At 37.8% G+C, this 20504-nt stretch overlaps 1 protein-coding gene across 3 annotated transcripts in view; it reads right to left on the reverse strand.

The window, feature by feature from the left end:
* The window catches only part of LOC131066502 (uncharacterized), a 107525-nt gene extending 87506 nt beyond the window's left edge, over nt 1–20019 (reverse strand). For 2 of the 3 annotated variants that reach the window (XR_009111677.2, XM_058001272.2), the window contains exon 1: nt 19422–20009. Coding sequence is in view for 1 of the 3 variants with exons in the window: in XM_058001272.2 (XP_057857255.2) it covers nt 19422–19748 (327 nt within the window). In the remaining 2 variants the exon portion in view is untranslated. Of the gene's footprint in view, nt 1–19421 lie in introns of all 3 variants that reach the window. The other variant, XR_009111678.2, reaches the window with a different exon arrangement.
* Nucleotides 20020–20504: the final 485 nt, after the last annotated feature.

Below are 20504 nucleotides of genomic sequence, written 5' to 3' on the forward strand. Positions count from 1 at the left end.
ACGATGTCATCGCTTAGAAGGTGCAACTTCATGAAGTTCGGTGGGAACCTTGTTTAGCATTAACAAAATTGAGATGATTAAAGGTCGATTCCTCATTAGTAGTTGCTTCACTTAGAAAAGGTGCATCTAATATTAAATGATGTGTCTTTCTACGTAGTCCCAAAGGTATAAATGACATTGGAAGATCGTGGAGGATGGGGGATATCTCACTCAGACACAGTCAAATATTGAAGTAAGCTTATGAACTCATCTAAAGAAGTTTATGAGCCGTTCTATGGGAGATAGAGAAGAATATATGTTTTATCTTGGAGTCTGAATGTTCAAGTAGAATAACATAAGGCTGAATCAGCATTCAACCTAATCTCTTAAAAGATCACAGTTAGATCAGAATTCACCACGTAAGCAAGAGGATCTTGTATATCAGGAACAGCAATAGTTAACATCCCACAAAACCATTACTGAAAACAGATATTAGTCTGACAAGGACCTGAAGCAGTGATCAACATACTACTTCAGTTTAACTGTCTTGCATCATCATCGAGGCTAATAACAGAGAATTGTTTGAACAGTATACTGCGCGTATATTTTAAGGAGATATCAGAGATAACAGTTGATCCGTACATCAATATTGATATATTCTTTTAATCTTGTATAATATAAGATTCATCCAATACATACCAACATATTACGAACTGTTTACAATGCACATAACAGAAATTCATTACAATTAGAATATACATAAGACTTACACAGTTAGTTGAACCCTGGGATCACTATCCTTATGCAAGCTCGGTCAACAATCCAATTCTTGCATAAAGGAAAAGATACAAATGCGGTGGTATATGTGTTGGAAGACAATCATTATATACATTTAATTATAAGAGAGTTGTCAATGAAAGTATTATACCAGAGGAAGTGATAGCAAGAGATTTCGATTATGTATCATCTATTCATAAGAAGCTATCAAGATAAGTTTTATCCTCTAAACTATTCTTAGAATTTTAAGCTAAATATTATAAGGAAATATATATTCAATTTTGATATAGTTATATTTATTAATATATTACGATTCTCACTTTAAGTTAAAAATGTTGTTTCAGGACTAAATGGCGGTAAACCCCAAAGGGGACATTACAAAGTGGCACACACAATTTGGAGAGTTTTCTCCACAATACAGAGCCTCTTTGTGCAAAAATGTTTTTATACATTACAAGGTTTGAACTCTAAGGAAATGTCCCTCATTTCAAATGAACTGCATCTCAAGGAAGAACAGGGGTCACCGTCGAACAGACACAAACCAAAAATACATTGTGTGGAATTTTTGACAGAGATCTGCTCCTCTAAACATGCTTTATCTTCAAGAGATCAAGGTTGTTGGCTTTCTCCTCTCAGTCGTGTGCCATGTCACATGGCCAAGGAGTGTTTATTTCAATAGTAATCATGAGCAAAGACAAGGAGGTTTGGTAACTATAGTGGATGCCAAGTAGCACTCTCACTATATTTTGCATGGCTGTGACTCATCTAATAGAGACTTGTGGATCCTTGTCAACATCAACAATAAAGCCTTTGACATTGTTAATATCTATGCATCAAATGATGCAATAAAGGATTCCACTTTGGTGATGTCTTGTAGATGAATTGCCCACAGCCTAGTGGCTCTAATGGTGACTTCGATATGGTTGAGGTGGCTTCTAATAAGCAAGGTTACCTACCAATGAGATGAACAATTGGTGAAAGGGAGAGGAAATTCTACATGAGCAATAAATTAGGCTTTTATAATCCCAATATTGGGTGCCAAGGTGCATCTTCTATCTGTTACAGCTGCTCCAACTTGCATAGTGGTTTGGAAAAGTCATAAAGCAACTTAATTATATTATGATCTTGGCACAACTATACTTCTCCTTTGCCAATTGTTATTCTCTCCTAGATGAACCCTTCAAAGTTGTGTGGTTTCCAACCACTCTGATCTGTTTCTAGATGGAATGTGGTCTAGAAAAACCCAAATTTGAGAAAATACAAATTTTTAACACATAAGTGCTGAACTTTGTGTTTAGCTTGAAGCAATGCCTTTTCATAAACCCCGGCAGGTTCACGGGGCCAAGTTGTACCACCAGGCACAAGTAACAATGCTTGAGCAACTCAAAGAGTCAAATAAAGGCCAATTCACTAGTTGAAGGTTGGCATTGGAGTCTCCAAGGATTTTTTTCTAAGCCTTATAGGAACAAAATTTTGCTCAAAAAATCAATACTATCAAGGAGACAAATAAGTGCATTTTTTAACTTCCAAAGGTTCTCAATGTTTTCGTTCAACATTACAAAACTATTTTCAATGCTGAAGACCCTTCACCCAATCATGAATAGTCACTCAAACACTATGTAGATATGGTTCCATGCCATCTTTCCACAACTCAGTTTGTGGCCTATGACAAACTCCTTTCTCAAGAGACCTCCATTCAGCAATTCATGGAATGACAAACGTTAAGGCTCGTAAGTGTGATGGTTTCCCTTATAAATTCAACAAAATTCTTAGGAAGATGTTGGCCCTGGTTTACATAGAGTTTATCTTGAAGCATTTCATTCCAATTCATTAGTTTACATCATCAACAAAGGAAATATTAAATCCATACCTAACATCTAGGATCGTAAATTGATTTGCAATTGGAGGCATATCAGATTGTTGTACATCCCAGAGAAAATTGTTGTTAAAGCTCTTGCACTCCATATTAGGCATCTCCTCTCACTAGTTGTCTGGCTGGAATAAATTGGTTTTATACAAAGCAAATATATTTTAGACAATGCCAGAAAGTTAATGGTCTTGGCTTTGACTCTATTTTTATAGAATCAGTTAAAAATTAAACTGTTGTTTGCATATGCATTCGCTTGCCCTATTGCCAATGGCATCCACTTTGAGCAATTTCAATCAGTTCTTCGATAGGGAATGGAAACCAAAGCCATTTCTAGTTCTCCATATAGAAGAGCTGATTGAAATGACTTTGGTTTCCTTTCCCTTGTGATCTCTCATGTTCACATTATAATTTCCAGCACTTTCATCACCAAAAGTATCTAGAAGGATCGGGAAACTGTCAAGTTGTGGCTAATATGGAATGGGGATCAATTGAATTGGACTATCTCTCAACTAGAAATCCTTATGGTGGTCTCCCACTATTGTTTTTCAAAGTAAGTCACTGGCTAAGATTTCTTGGATGCACATTCTTATGTTTGTCAGAAACCTAAGATTTGTATTCCAAGGTCGATTCTACTTGGCTCTCTTGACCACAGACCAAATTGAAGTTCATTCTAAACCTTGTGGGCAAGGAAACCTTCCATGCAATAATTTAGGTTGTAACTTTGCAAGGCTTGCGCCAAATTTATGAAAGCTCTACTATGTCTTGGTGGAAGAACTAAGAATGATGCACAATTATACCCAAGAAAAGGATACAAATGGCTTTCACCACATTTACCTACTTTACATAAACTGAACTCAGACGATCTCTTTGGTCTCCATCTTTTCTATTTGGTCCAAGTGCTTCCAAACAGTTTGGAAAGCAATAGTGCAGCCCAAGATTGTGCATTTTTCCTAGTGTTTGCTTTACCAAGGTCTTCCAACTCGCAACTAATTAACACATCTTGGCACTTTTAACCCCAAATGCCCATTTGTGGGCAACCTAAAACACATGCATTTTTTGGTTATGCACTCATGCGCATAAGGTCTGGCAATGGATTCATTATTTTTTCACTCTCTTGGGCCAAAGTTATTTACCTAGCATGTGTTGGCATTATACGCTCAGATGAGAATAGTTGATGTTGTCATTGATGGCAACCAACTGGTAACATGGTTCACAAGTTACACCGGCAACAGACATCATCTACCGGCACCGGCAGGCACTACAAGTTTATTCTCACCGGCATCTAGTCTATACTGACAGCAGATTATACCGGCACTCTAAGCCGACTTGAAATAATATTGTTTTGTATTGTAATTATATTTGTATAGCCGACATGATGTATTGTAAAGACTCGTATATGTATGAGATCTTGTAGGTCATTTTAAAAAGGTAATTAGGTAATGTAAGGAAGCGATATATGAGATGTGATAGGTTATGATAGCGAATGAACTGTATATGCATTTTGATGTAATTATCATATGAGCGAATAAGAGCAGAGCAGAGCGAAGCAAGGTTTATGGCAGAGGTATCAGATAGAGCTTAAACCGGTACTAAATCCAGCATTGCAGATGCTATTTTGAGCAGTACATTGTTAGTGGATTTAATCATCCAATTTTGTAGTCAATGTGACTCCTATTTTGTATTGAGCAGTGAGCTCTAGGCAGTTGGCCTTCCTACATGTGCCTGCAAGTGCAGGCCCCTATTGTACAAGTAATATTTATTCATATTGGCCAGTGAGTAAATATTGTGGGTCACAAATCCCACCGAAGTTTTTCCCCTACCGGGTTTCCTCGCCAAAAATATCTATGTTATGGTGTGCATTGATGGTTATACTTTTGTTTCTCTTTATTGCATTATTATTTGTTTAGCGGTATATTAATTTGGGTTGTAAAGTTGCAAATAAGTTTAAATCCTTCATCCACCGGTTAGACACAGATTCACCCCCCCCTTCTCAATGTCTTTGGGACTGTCCTAGCATCTATCAATTGGTATCAAAGCCTAGTCCTCTATTTGCAGAAGCCTAATAGCTTGAGGAAGATTTTGAAACCGATACCAATGGAAAGTTTGAGACAACAGTTGGAAGGAGCTCTTGAAGATTTTGATGCAGAAAAATTGAAGAATATCAAACTGGAAGATGAACTCAGAACTGCTCAGGAATTTATCAAAGCACTTCAAGATAACCTGGTTATAGCAAAGAATAAGAGAAAAGAATTACATGTGCAATTGATTGCAAAACCAAGATGATGAAGAAAAAGAAACTCTTAGAGATATTGCAGAAAAATTGAGACAAGAGAACAGTAACATGAAGAATGAGATGCAAGATTTAACCATGAGATTATGAAAGGATATTGAAGACAGAAAGAGGAATGAAGAAGATTTGGCCAGAAGACTTAATGAAAGATCAGATGAATCTCTAAGGCTTAGTTATGAAAATGATATGCTCAAAACAGATTTGATTCACATGCAACATGACAAAGAGGAACTTATGAGACAAGTTAGCACTTTGGAAGGTGAATTGGTCACTGCAAATGAATACAAAGACAAATTCAAGAAGAGTTCAGATAAGTTTGATGGTATGCTGAAAAGTCAGAAACCTGATGGAGAAACAATTGGACTTGGATTTGAACATGGAAAAAGTTCCGAGACTGCAAACAATCATGATCACAGCAAACCGGTAAGGCAATCTAATGCTTATAAATTCAATGGAAAATGTTTTAATTGCAACAAATTTGGTCATAGAGAAAATCAGTGCAGATTTAGGAATAATCAGAATACAAACTCATCCACCGACCAATGTTCCAAATGCAATAAAAATGGTCATAAATCAGACAATTGCAGAATGAATGTGAAATGCTATGTTTGTGGTAGATTTGGACATTTATCTAATCAATGCAGAACTCAAACCGGTCAAGGTTATGGAAAAGCTATTCAAAGAAACAATGTAACTTGTTATACATGTAACAAGATTGGGCATATTGCAAAATTTTGTAGAAGCAAGACTGTACCAGCGAACAAGAAAGGATCTAATGACAAAGGCAGAGAAAAGGTAAATGAAATCAAGCAAGAATTCACAAAGATGAATCTGTCTCTGCACCGGCAAAACAGAGCAATCCTGCACCGGCAGGAGATTCTTCATCTAACTAAGGAATAATCCTTAGGGGTAAGGCAACTAATTGAAAATCATGCATTTACCCTCAGTTGGTGGTAAGAAGTTATAATCCTTCTTTACCGGCACATATGTGGAGTATTCACTTCACCGGCAAAGCATTTATTGCAGCTGTAAGTTAACTTTTTGGTTATGAAGGCATTGTAACTTCTCATTTCATCTCACCAAGCATTCACGCATTCGAAGAGAGCGAAATTAAGCAAAGGCATCCCAAAGGCGAAGCAGCAAGGTTTTTCAGAGCATTCAAGGATTTCTCAGCTAAAAGGTATTTATCTTACGCAATGGCTTCTTCATCCTCCATTCCTGAATTCATTGCAAACCCTACCATTGTGGAGAACATAAAACGACCGAGACCCATTTTCAAAATAATTCCTAAGATAGCAAAACTGGATGACTCCATTGGTGCATTTTCTAGAATCCCGAAGGGAGTTGAGCTTATTGAAGACCTGTTGTGACCATTTCACACATCGCCCCATTAAAATGGGGGCCCCCTCTTTTTGCTTTTTGTTTTGCCTGTTCTTCTCTCTGCTTTTAGGGTTTTGAGTGAGTGAGTGGTCTGTCTGGGCTAGGGCTAAGCCTTAAGGGTTTCTTTTGGATTTTTTTCAAGCTAAGTCCAGTCGAATTTTGAAAGTTATTAAGCGTCCTTCCGAGGGTTGATTATTAAAGTAAGGTAAGTCTATCGGGAAGTCAAATATGTCCCAAGTTAGGTCTAGATTCGGAAATTTTTGGGGTAAAATTCAAATTTTGTCTAAGGGTTAGCATTTTGAAAATGAAATTGTATATTCTTGCCTAGGTAAATTTTGATCAAATTTCGGAGGCAAGATGATGCCTGAAACAGAGAAAGTGCTCCTGTCCTTCACTGGAGGCCCAGGGCGAATTTCATTCTAAGTGCAATTTCCTGTTTTGCGAGGGCTTGCTAACTGATTCTTGGCCTTAAAGATGACCTAATTCTGCCTTGTGAAATGATTGGAGACCTAAATTTTGAATATTTTAGCCAGAAAGGACAAAAGTGCTCCCGTCCCTCTCCAAAGGACCAAGGTGCCAATGTTATTTAATGCATATTAGTCACTGACTTTTCTATTTTGTTTTGTGCAGGGTCTCCCGGAGTGATGTTTGGACGTGACTCGATACTTTTGAAGATTTTGAAGGCATGAAAATGATGAATTTTGAAGGTTGAAGGAAAAAGTGCTCCTGTCCCTCACCAAGGGACCAATGCGAAATTTTGAATTCCCTCATCTCGCAGTGAAAATAGGCCAAGTATTGGATATGAATGGAAAACAAGTGATTTTCTCCACCCGCCTGAAGAGGTTTTAGCTTGGAAAAGTGAAGGATTTTGTTTGAATCATCAAAAGTGCTCCTGTCCCTCTCCAAGGGACCAAGGCAAAGTGCTCCTGTCCTTCACTAGAGGACCAAGGCGAAAAGACTTATTTGAGACATTTCTGGCCTTGTTTGGTTAAATTGAGACATCAAAGGCATAGTGAAGGACGAAATGAACATGATAGAGCATCCAAACTTGATCAAAAATGATGAAATGATGAAGTTTTTGCCTAGAAGGTCAAAAGTGCTCCTGTCCCTCACTGAAGGACCAGAGCGCTTTTCTTTATATGCAGAATTTTAGACCTTTTTTGGACATTAACTCTTATTCGTAGCGTGAAGTAAGATGAAATCTTCCCTAGCAAAGGAATTTCGAGGTGAAAAGTGAGACAATTTGGCTTAGAAGGCAAAAAGTGCTCCTGTCCCTCACTGAAGGACCGGAGCTTGAATTTCAAATTTGCACTACCTTTGCAAGATTAAAGTGATTTTACGATTTGAAGAGGTCAAGGGAAGCATGTTTTGTCCATTGAATATAATTTAAGCGGTTCACAAAGGAGTAAATCAACCCAAATGACAAAAAGTGCTCCGGTCCCTCACTGAAGGACCATGGCACTTTTTCAAGTTTCTCCTCTTTGTTTGATATTTTATGGCAAAACTTGACTTGGATGGGAAGGACGAAGGATGTTTTATGCCTTAGATGCAATTGAGAGGTTTAAAAGACAAAGAAATACACCAAGATGTAAAAAAGTGTTCCCGTCCCTCTCCAAGGGACCAGAGCGATTTTCCAAAAAGTGCTCCTGTCCCTCTCCAAGGGACCAGAGCGATTTTCCAAAAAAGTGTAAATTTCTTGCAAGGACAAGGCAAGTTTGTGATTGAAATGAATGGAAGAGGACATGATTAGCCCATTGAAGATAATTTGGGAAGCTAGCAAAGGACGGATAAGCTTGAAGTTGAAAAAGTGCTCCTGTCCCTCACTGAAGGACCAGAGCGCTTAACATGTTATCTAGTCTTTCTCACCAATTTTGGACAAATTGAGGCCAAGGCACAAGTTTGAAAAAGTGTTTAAAATGCCTTGAAGGGGAATTGAGATGCGAGAGTTGCAAATTTTGACGACAATTGGCAAAAGTGCTCCCGTCCCTCACCAAGGGACCAAGGCGCAATTTCCAAATACGACCATTTACCTTGCATTTTGAAATGATATTTTTATTACCAAGGCTCAAGATGGAGTGAAATGTGATATTCTACGCCTGGAGGATAATTTGAAGTTGATATGATCAAGAATTCATGCAATGGACTCAAAAGTGCTCATGTCCCTCACTGAAGGACCAGGGCACTTTTTATGAAACAACAAATTCCCTCCGAGATTATGCTAAGGCAAAGTTGTGTGAGATGGGAAGGATCTTCTAAAGCATGGTGAACGAAGGTTTGACTTCAAATAATTGAGAATCCTAGCCTAAAAATGAAAAAGTGCTCCTGTCCCTCTCCAAGGGACCAGAGCGAAGTTATTGGCATTCTTTATTTTTGCCATATCCCAACGTTGACATCCTCCAGATCGCATAGAATGCCAAAATCATCAACTTCGAAATATTTGAAAATTTTAAATTAAATTGGCATTTAATAAAGGCGCATAGCATTTAATAAATTAATTTTGAGCCTCAAAAAATCGATTTTTTATTATTAAGGCATTTAAAATTAATTTTTGTGAAATTAAAATTAAAAAAGGGAGCGCTAGAGGTATCATTTTTATTATTTTATTAAGTCGGCCTCTTCTTTTTTTTAATTTTATTTATTTTTTGGCCTATTTTCATCAAGTCGGCCTATGGGGAAGTGAATAGTGAACGCCCTATATAATAAGGGTGTTTTGAGCAATTTAATCCATCATTCATTCATTATCTCAAGTGCGAACTTGGAAAACAAGGAAGGAAGTGCGAAAGCTAGTCTATTTGGAGCGAATTATCCTAAGTGTTGGAGGCTTAAGGTGGTGGAGTTGATGCTCGTAAAGACTAAAGGAGGCGCATTTTGCTAAAAGGAGGATTTCGATCTACATTTTGCCTAGCCAAAATTCACCTCATTTTTGCATCATTTTTTAGAGTTAATTCCCAAGTGGAGGTATGGCGAGATCACCCTAGACACCATTGTTGAAATTTTGAATTTTGCGCTTTGTTTTGAAAATCCTAAATTTGATGTAGTTAATTAGGAAATAATAACTCAAGATTTATCATGAAGTTTCCTAATTAAAATCTTAAACCTTCCTTTATTTCTATATTCCTACGTTGCGAAATATGTTACTCATTATGAAATGTTGTGTAGGTGTCAAGATGGCAACCCCAAAAGCAGGAGCATCCACTAGTCATCCAGCCCTCATGAAGGAAGATCAGAGGAATGAAGAATTGGAGACCAAGATCGTGTCCAAGTGGAGCAACATTGGAGATACCAACTTGGGAAACTTCAGTGTGAAGAAGTTTCGAGAGGTCCCTTACATTGGCAAGCCGTCACCTGTCGCAAAGAGAATAATTGAAAGTGGCATCATCAAGGCGGCCGGTTTCCCTCCAGCAATCCAGTGCCATGAGCTGATGATCAAGTGTGCTCGCCATTATGACCCACAATCAAGATCGATCGTGTCCAAGGAAGGGAATACTTTGGCATACCTTTCGGAGGAGGCTATAAGTGAAGCTCTCCATCTTCCAGAGCATAAAGATATGATTTACAAAAGCCTAGAAGGACCCAGGTCGATGTATGAAGATGATCCAGACTCTTGCTTGAGCGTCATCAATAAGAATTGGTTACTCAAAAGTCGTCCTCGCCTGAGCAAGATTCCCAATACACCACATAGGATCGACTTCCAGGAGGAGTACAGAGATTTGATAACTTTGCTCAATCGGGTTACAAGGGCTCCTCAAGCCTTCTATTTTGAAAAGTGGATGTTCTACTTCATCCAAGTGATAGTTCAAGGAAAAGGAACGATCCATTGGGCTAGAATTATTAGCCATTGCTTGGACGTGCAGTTAAGAAGACTAAAGGCTACCAAGTCATTTCACATGAGCTCATACGTCATATATGCCTTGATTAGGAGTTTCGAATATGCAGGACTACCTCACAGAGGAGTGATCAGAAGAGGACCCAAAGAAGTGAGAGTTTGTGACTCTTATGTTCATTTACATCATCCACCAGGAAGTGACTACAAGTTAGTCAATGATACCTTCACGATGAACATCACTAGGATATTGCAAGGCGGGATTCACAACCGACTATCTCAAGATGCACAAGAACTTATAACGAGGTATGGTGCTTGGTTCATCCAGTTTCAAAAGTTTACTTATATCAGAGTTCATGGGTGTCCTTCACCTCCCTACATGTTGCCAAGGTATCCGACAGACAAGATAGTGCTACTCGAGGTGACTAGGCAATTGGCAAGCTATGCGAAGGCATTCAGACACAAGCATAGAAATGGAGCTCCCGTGCCTATCATATTGGGGAATTCAGTTGAGGTATGTCCTAATGCCCTAGCCTTGGATGATGCAGAGAGGGAGTTGGCTTCATATGCATTCACGTTCTTCGCCTCAAGCGAGAATTTTGATCCTTATGGGTATATAGAAGAAACATATGGTAGAAAGTACCGGCACGAATTTCAGGTAGAAGACTTTTGGATGAATCTCTCAAGTGATTTAGAAGTGAAAAGAAAGATGCATTCCAGATTACCTTTAGATTTCATCAGGAAATGCAAAGTCTACAGAGTGGCCGATCAAGCTCAGGACAGTGGTAGACATCTCCAGTCATCCTATGACAGAGAAGACAAGGCAGTGAAGATAGATTGGAACGAGCCTAAGATTTCAGACTTGAGAATTTTGATGGCTCCAGTTTTGTCATGTACTCGCAGATGGGTGGATGTACAACATCAAAAGTTAAGAGAACAGAACGTACCAATGACTTATACTTTGGAGGAAAAACCAGAAGAAGGAGGAGCAAGCGCAAGTGAAGACAATTCTCATCCTAGAGGCGCGAAGAGGAATGAAAGACCCGAGAAAAGGGAACCCTCCAAGAAGAAGCAAGAGGCTAATCGAGATCGCTCATCAGGTACATCATCTCGACATGAGCAAAGGGCAAGTCAAGTTGAAGGACAAGAGATGACGATGCCTGAGGCTGATGAATCTATGGAGTCAATAGTACAGAATGATAAACCTGAAAAAGGGAAGGCACCTCAACATTTGTCAAGTCGATCTCCCCAAGTCAATGAGCTACATGAGGACAAGAATGATGATGAAGTGACATCTCCTCTCCGAGAAGACAAACCATTGCCTAAAGAAATACAAGTTAGAGAGACGAGATCTGTCATTCCAGATTGGTTGAAGGAGAGATTGACAAGGGTGATTGTGATTGAGGATGAAGATAATGTAATTGACTTAGAGAGCCTTGTAGGAAATTCTCAGGAAGTAACAGAGAAGAAGAAGGCCCCCAAGATGTCCAAGATGATCAGAGATGAGACAGGGTCCAGGAAGTTGCAGATAGCTACACCAACAGTGGACAAGTATGAAGGTGAAATCCTTGTGGAAGAGTATGATGTAGAAACATTTGAGCTTGGTCCACTCACGGCTGAGCAGGCACTAGATGAGGCAACCGATTCATTTGAAGTACTTAAAGACAAGCTTAAGGAAGAAATGGAAAAGAATAGAAAGCTTGAAAGAGAGGTCGGTGCTTGGAGAGGCTACTTTAGCCATCTCAATCAGCCCTTGGGACGTCAGGATCCGGCAATGTCTCCTGTGCAAGCACTTCCCCTTGAATCAGTTGGTGAGGCAGAGAGAGTCAAGAGCTTGGTTCAGCTTATGAGCTCTTGGATTGACAAATCCCACACAGTTGCCGTTGAATTTGCAACAAGAATGATGCAGACAATCCACCGAGTTATCCAGGTCCTCGAGATCGTCCACAACCTAATGATAACGGTAGCCGCTTTCACTCACACTAGAGATGTTATCATTCCTGTTCTGCAAGTAATCAGGCAAACACCAAGGAAGATCCTAGCACAAGAAAAGATAATGGATGGAGGAGCTCATAATTTACTCCAATGGTCAACCCTACTTCAGATGAAGGAGGTTCTTTTTGAGGACATCAGCACCAAATGCAATCAAGTTGAGGGCGTCATCCATCCAATTCAGGACAAGGTGTTTGAAGTGTTATGTACCATTCATGACAGGAGGATCGAAGTTGAGACAGATGTGGACCTTCAAGAGTTGGAAGAAAGGGCCAAGGTCATCTTTTGCAAAGATGAGAATGTCATCACAGATGGGCAACAGGATCTAATGTTCGCTACTATGCTCCTGATTGAGAAGATCAAAGAACTCGAACATGGATGGGATGCGACTCTTCTCAAGGCCTTTGATCAAGTTATTCACTTGGAGGAACGAATGAGGAATCTTCTCGAGATTCCTATTGCTGAGATTGAGGGAATTGTGTCCAGATTCATTGCATATGCTAAGAAGGAACATTGGAAGGGGAATAAGGTTCTAAAAGAGAGGTTGTTGTAGATGATGTGGCACTTTAATTATCATTGGTCTATGTTTCCTAGATTTTTGTGCCAATTAAATATTTGGCTATGCATTTAATATTGTTCAATAAAAAGGGAACTTTTTGTAATAAACCCTAATTAGGGTTTAGGTGTCAGAATCTCAGCCGTTGATCCTCTTTTGATCTGGGTTGTTCATTGTAATTGAGGATGCTATATATACCCTCACTCATTTTCATTTTGAAATTAGAGGAGATATTATAGAGAAATCAGATTTTAGATATTAGAGAGAAGAAAGTTATTTTGTAGCAAGATTGAGCATTGAAGAAAGAATTTCAAGCAATTGTTGTCTATTTTGGCTTTGAGATCAATAAAATATTGAAGTTATGGTGTTTTATTGCAATTCTTGTCGCTATCTTCATGGTTGTTTACTTTCTTGAATCATTCTCAATCGAAATAGTATTTAAGTTTGAAGGACTAAGTGTTGAGCTTGATCTTTGGTGAGATTCACGTTCCAAACCACTAGCTTCTTACTGATTGTAAGGACGCCTTGTGTGGTCAACTGGATATATATAGATTGCTTGAACCTTCGATCATTATTGAACTATTGATATGTACCTTCATGGTAGTGTCTATAATTTTTGATGATTCGAAAAATCACTAATCACCTTAGAAGATCGCATCAATTCTAGTAGAGTTGTAATTGCTTGGCAATACTGAAATTGGTAGAATCTTACCAAGTCTAGCCTACATTGAGTCGTTCTTAGGATTAGTTAGAATTCATCTCTTGCAAACCCTACCTTTTGATCTTTTTTGAGAACTTGTTAGTTTTAGGAAAATTTTGTTCCTACAATTCAGAAACGTAAGGCCCCTTGATGAAACAGCATTCACAACGACCACTGGTGCTTATCCACGCGTAGAGACCCTACATCGAAGAACCTTGGAGTCATCCTGATTGATCCTTTTTGCGATATCTTCAGCAATCAGAGGCTTTATTCAAGAGAGGATAAGGTACCCTTGGGTATTTTATTCTGTGTTTGATAGTGTACAAAATACACGTCAACAAGACCCTAGGGCATACATACATTGTAACATTAAAAGTTTAGGATCCGAAGATTTAGAGAATATGTTCATAAATGTTATCACTGACAAACATGGGGTAGTTAAACCGGAACACAAGGTTATTGAGGATTTAGGGTTCATTGACATCCTCCATATGCCGGAATTCTCAGATGAAACCGTCCACTATGTTCTTAGCAAGGTTCACAGTGAATTTATGTGGTTAGACTTAGTATTTAAGATCACTAAGGAAGCTACAAGAGTTGTTACTGGTTTACCCTCCACCGACACTAGGCCTGACAAGAAAAAGAAAATTCCAAACAAAGAGGTTATGAGCTTAACCGGCGCAACATTTGACAACAGATCACTTAGGGTCAATGATATAAAAGATAACAATGTTAAATTTGCAAGTATGGTCATTGGTTATAAAGTTGCTCATACTAACAGACTGAATTTTGTATCTAGTTTATACATTCATAGTGCTCATGAGATGATTATGAATAATGGTAAAATTGACATCTGTGAATGGTTAAAGGATGAATTGCTAGATAATTTGGATAAAATAAAAGGAGATAAGAAGGGAACCTTTAAATTTGGAAATCTGATTGTGTGTTTAATGCTTTACTTCTCAAAGGAGATTCTCGGTATTGGACATAAGGATTTTGCCTATGATATTTCTGTTGGAAAACAGATAAAGGAGGCAATTACCGGCATGGGATCTGATAGTGACAAACTGGTAAAAGAGTATTTCAAGAAATTTCAAGCAAAAATGAAACAAAGGGAAAGGATTCCCTAAAGCATTGTTGATAAGCATGATAAACAAATATGCTTTGTTATCAAAAGAGATGAAATTTGGATGGAGGCAGTTAGACCTAGAACTGTCTCGATTACAGAGATGGGATATGAGTTGGATTCACACATCTTGGATTCATGTGCTAAAATACTCCTAGATGCTCCACCGGAACCAACAAAGGAGATATTTGGTAATGCTAAAACTATAGAGAGTGGTGTTGCTATGCAGAAGCAAAGGAAGAAAAGAGAAAAGGACATAAAAGATGCTTCTAAGTTTGTTGAGATTGTCAAGAAGGGATTATTGAAACTAGATCCAATGAAAGATGATGTTGAACAAGAAAGAAAAGTAGAACAGCAACCGGTAGCACATATTTCTCCTGTTGCTACCTCATCCGATTCTGACAGTGGTAAGGCAACTGAATTCAAAAGAGTGGACAGGAAGAAAAGAAAACCCTCACCGGCACCTGCTCCATCTCCTAAGAAATCAAGGACACTCAGAAAGAAGCAACAGGCTGTAAGAGAGCCTGGTGGTCCTAAGAAGAAAGTTACTCCAAAGAAGAAATATGAACCAAAGGAACCGGATACTCTTTCACCGGAAGAGTTAGTAAATGAAATCACCCAAGACAGTAACCTTAGCAATGTAAATAAATTTTATCATTCTTTTAAAGATTCGGATAAGGAAACTATAGAGGAAAGTATTATTTTGTATCTAGATATCTACAAGAAAGTTCTTATTGAGGTAATAGACGTTCTACCAAATGATTTGTACTTAAGATTAGAAGCCAAGAGAATGTTTGTTATGGAAATTGATAAGAAATTGAAGGTAGAAGCTCTATTAGCTATGCATCCTGTTAATTCCAAGCAGGAAATTGATGACCTTATATCTGAAGCCAATAGAACTGCTTTTGTGAGTGGTCACTGGCAAGTTAGTCTTATGGCTGGCAGAGTTAAAGAAATTGCAGATGAAACGGCTGATAAATGGGACATATTTTTTGTTGAGAGAGAAGAAAGAAGAGAAAGACAAACAAAAGATGGATAAGTCATTTACTAAGGTATATCAGAAGGTAGATAAAGGTAAAGGCAAAATTGGCAATATACCTAATATCACTGTTAAGGATAATCTACCGCCACCGGCACAAGACACCCCACCAATAACTTCAGAGGCACCGGCACAAACGGATAGTCAGTCGGGAGAAGATAAGTCAGAGGAAGTAAAAACAGATAATGTTGATCTAGAGTCGGACATTCTTTTTACCATGAATGTGGACACTCAGTATTTTAATATTGTAATGGACAAGGAAACAACTGAAGTTAAGAAATCTGAATCCATCCCTGATGATACTCAGCTTAACACTGAAATACTGGTAGAAGCAGAAGCAAAAGTAGAAACTAGAACAGAAACAGGGCATGAACAGAATATATCTGAACCGGCAGATAGTAAGACAGAAAGTAGATTGAAAATAAGAATGAAAACAAGAATGAGAATAAGGAAGAAAAAGTGAATAAAGAAGAGGTTAAGGATAGAAGCAAGGAAGCAGAAGTGGTTAAGATAACTGTGCAGGCATCTGGAGAAGAAAAGAAACCAATTGCAGAACCAAGCACTCCGCCTAGCACTTCTACTATGGATTATAGACCAAAAAATGTTACAGATGTACTTTTAGATTCAATAAAGAAGATTACAGAATGCAATACCTTAGCATTTAAGGCCATTGATGATACTTTACCAATTTTGCAAATGATTGCACCGGCATGTAAAGTTGATCATATTGATGGATCTATAGGTAAATTGGACACATTGTCCAAATTCATTTCTTCTAACATTCAAACTGTGGATAAAATAAATGAAGAGACCGTTAAGGAAAGAGTGAATAAGGAAAAAGATGAATTCTTTGACAGGACAATTAAAGATTGTACAGGACAAATTGATTCTTTGTTACCGGCACTAAATTCCACCATTCTGGAATACAAAGAGTTGTACAGGGAAGCATGTAAGCCTCACCATCTAACCGGGGATATTGATGAGGAAATAAGGAAAACAAAAAAGGAAATTGATAATATGGCTGATAATATGATTTGTTCTTCGGAACTTACTTCAGTTTTGGATCAGGAAATGGCAATCTATGAAGAGAAGATTGAGAAATTAGAAAGGGAGAAAGCAAGGCTAAGAATGAAAACCCAGGAATTGAAGAACAAGCTTGGTCCTAGATTGGACAACTTATTAACACATCGGAATGAGCTGTCTAAGGCATCTATTCAAGGAGAGAGGTCACCGGAGCAACAAATGCATTATATCACTGGTATGATCCGGCAGACAGAGACCATAATTTCTGACAGTACTAAGTTTTTGCAAGGTCTTAACTTAGTTTTGGCAAACATTTTCCAGATTGTACATAACCGGTTACAAGTTTCTAGGTAAATTTTAAAATTCTTTGATTCTTTTGACATCCTTTGTCATTGATGTCAAAGGGGGACTAATGTATGAGAAAAATGTACAGAAGGAGATCATTTGCTCAGGGGGAGCACACTCAGTTTTTGGACTTCATTTTTTGGATATCAGTTTTTGGATTTTTTCTCATGAGTGTTGCCATCAATGCCAAAGGGGGAGATTGTTGGCATTATACACTCAGATGAGAATAGTTGATGTTGTCATTGATGGCAACCAACTGGTAACATGGTTCACAAGTTACACCGGCAACAAACATCATCTACCGGCACCGGCAGGCACTACAAGTTTATTCTCACCATCATCCAGTCTACACCGACAGCAAATTATACCGACACTCTAAACCGACTTGAAATAATATTGTTTTGTATTGTAATTATATTTGTATAGCCGACATGATGTATTGTAAAGACTCGTATATGTATGAGATCTTGTAGGTTATTTTAAAAAGGTAATTAGGTAATGTAAGGAAGCGATATATGAGATGTGATAGGTTATGATAGCGAATGAACTGTATATGCATTTTGATGTAATTATCATATGAGCGAATAAGAGCAGAGCAGAGCGAAGCAAGGTTTATGGCAGAGGTTTCAGATAGAGCTTAAACTGGTACTGAATCCAGCATTGCATATGCTATTTTGAGCAATACATTGTTATTGGATTTAATCATCCAATTTTGTAGTCAGTGTGACTCCTATTTTGTATTGAGCAGTGAGCTCTAGGCAATTGGCCTTCCTATATGTGCCTGCATGTGCAGGCCCCTATTGTACAAGTAATATTTATTCATATTGGCCAGTGAGTAAATATTGTGAGTCACAAATCCCACCGAGGTTTTTCCCCTACCGGGTTTCCTCACCAAAAATATCTGTGTTATGGTGTGCATTGATGGTTATACTTTTGTTTCTCTTTATTGCATTATTATCTGTTTACCGGTATATTAATTTGGGTTGTAAAGTTGCAAATAAGTTTAAATCCTTCATCCACCGGTTAGACACTGATTCACACCCCCCCCCCCCCCCCCACTCTCAGTGTCTTTGGGACTGTCCTAGCATCTAACAGCATGTGTAGTTCATAAATAAATAAAATGAGTTATTTTGTAATCAAAAAATTAGTTCCCGTCAGTTAGCTGTCAGTTGGTAGTTATCGAAAGTTGGTGTTCTCAACCAATATCAGCTTTGCTATATATTTTTTATTGTACTCATAGTTGGGGACGGCACGTATAAATTCCTGTAACTATTGCATATCTGATGAATGAAATGAATAAGAACAACGTATCTTTCCAAAACATTGTTGTGAATGAATATTATATTTTGATATTTTGTTATTCCGTTTATTCTATGCTAAGCGTTCAAGTAGAATTGCCAAGTAAACAGCATGATGTTTGTTAGACAATGAGACCAAATGCCTACCTAAATTCTCCAAGATATGACATGATTTTAGACTAGAGATTCTTTTATTTATCTCAAAAGATGGGAACGCTACCATATTTGCTAATATTGTTGTTGATTCCAATTTTGCTCCTCAATCCAAGTCCACTAGTGATTTACAATGTGCTCATGCAAGTTCAAGTTCAAGCTAATAAAGAGGCCTACAGATTCAGCATCTTCAAACCCTTAAAGGATCACTGGGGAACACTCCCTACACTATTGCCAAGGTCTCGCCCTCTTCACCTCCTTGTGAAAATTCCTTTGCCAAGGGCACTAGCATGGCCAGTCAAAGTCCTCTTGGCACTGCTCGAAGAGCCGCCAAAGAGGCTTTTCTCTGTCACTAATCAGACAGCCTTCTACAAATCTCTGCCTACTAGCCCTCAAATGGGGTGGTCATTTTCTGCTTACCATTCTCCTTATCCTCTCAATGGAGTGGGCAGGTTCCCCACAGTGACAAGGTCATGTTTTCTCATCTAGCTCCCGCAATTTCACCACCAAAGAGATCAATTTCTACCACCTGCCATTCAAGATTTGCAGCCAAAAGAAGACCATGAGGAGGGAGAAGCCACCAGTCTCACCAGTTGGGAAGCCAATGGATGATGGCAAGGACCTACCTGATGGAGGTAGGGGTAACCCTAGTAATCAGGACCCCCTCCTACTGCCAGTTTTATAGCTTTAGCTGCTTAAGTCTGTATATTATAAACTTTGAATTTCCGATGATATAAACAGTTGTTTCCATTTTTAAGGTCATTTTTTATGTTGTAGTTGTTTTCTTTTTGGGACCACTTGATACTTTGCTTCCCAATTTGACCAATCTGTTCAACTTTGTAGTGGGATGCTACAATTTTTTTTAAGATAAGCTGTACTTATTTACTTTGATTTGTTTATCTATAAGGTTTTGTTTTATCAAAATAAAATAAAATCTAAAAATTTGGACTTCCTAAATTCTAATTTACCAAGTTTTTGATAAGAGCGTAGATTAACCCCTAAAGAATGGAATGGAATAGCACCTTTGCTCAATATAGATGCCCTGGAAAAACGAAAGGGGGAAAAAAAACCTGGTTTAAGAAATTAAAAGCAGCTTCTTCGTCAGAAACAGGTGCTGCCAAAGCTATGAATTTACTGCGTTTAATTTCCAGCTCTGCGCTGGCCTTTGTATGAAGAGTGGTATAAATTTCGCCCTTCTGGCACTTTGCACAGGTTGAAGGTTCAACTCTTTTAGAGGATCGCGAGGCCCCGCTGCGAGCCGAGAAAAATGTAATGGGAAATTTGAAAGACATCTGCTTGATATAAATATTAATTCCCCCAATCGATTTGTTCAGATGGACGAGCATGGTTGAATATAACTGCAAAGTGTAGCTTTCCGTTAATACTCTTCCTCTCATCCCATCAAAAGAATATGATTTTCAAATTTGTTTGTTGCAGAGAATCTCGATGAAATTGAACTCAAGAAACAGCTCCTTGCCTGGTTGTGGAAGCAGGCGCAATTCTTCATTACCCCTAAATTTCAATCTTCAATTCTAATTGGTATTTTGGGGTTTTTTGAAAAGATCGTGATTTTTTTATTGCATGTATGTAGTACACCATCGTTTTAGATCCTCTTTATTGAGCTTATTAAACATTTAGGTTTGATGAATACAATATTTGAATAAGGACGCAAAGCGTCAAGTCCCTGCCATTAGAAGAATGAGAGTAATGGATAGAGATAAAGAGGAAGAGATAGCTACATATAGATGGAGAAATAAAGCTATTCAAATAAACTTTTATTTATAAATCAAAAGTGAATAAACTTTCATTTATAAAATTTATTCAGTTTTATTCACTTTTGAACTAAAATAAACTTCATAATAAGTATAATAATAAACTTTATAAATAAGTATAGCATTATTATAATAATAATAATAATAATAAGTACAACATTATTATATTAAGCATTAAACAAATTCTCATTATTAGTATAAAATAAGTAATAATAAAGTTATATTTTTCAATTATATATATATATATATATATAAAATAAAATTAATTTATAATTATTACTAAAAAATTATAAAGTTTATTGGATTAGAAATGGTGTTAGTGTGAGAGTTATGGTTTGGTTAGTTAGAGATAAAGTTTCAGTTATAATTCAAAAATTCAAA

The sequence above is a fragment of the Cryptomeria japonica genome, chromosome 8 (assembly GCF_030272615.1).
Source record: "Cryptomeria japonica chromosome 8, Sugi_1.0, whole genome shotgun sequence".
NCBI classification, from domain to species: Eukaryota; Viridiplantae; Streptophyta; class Pinopsida; order Cupressales; family Cupressaceae; genus Cryptomeria; species Cryptomeria japonica.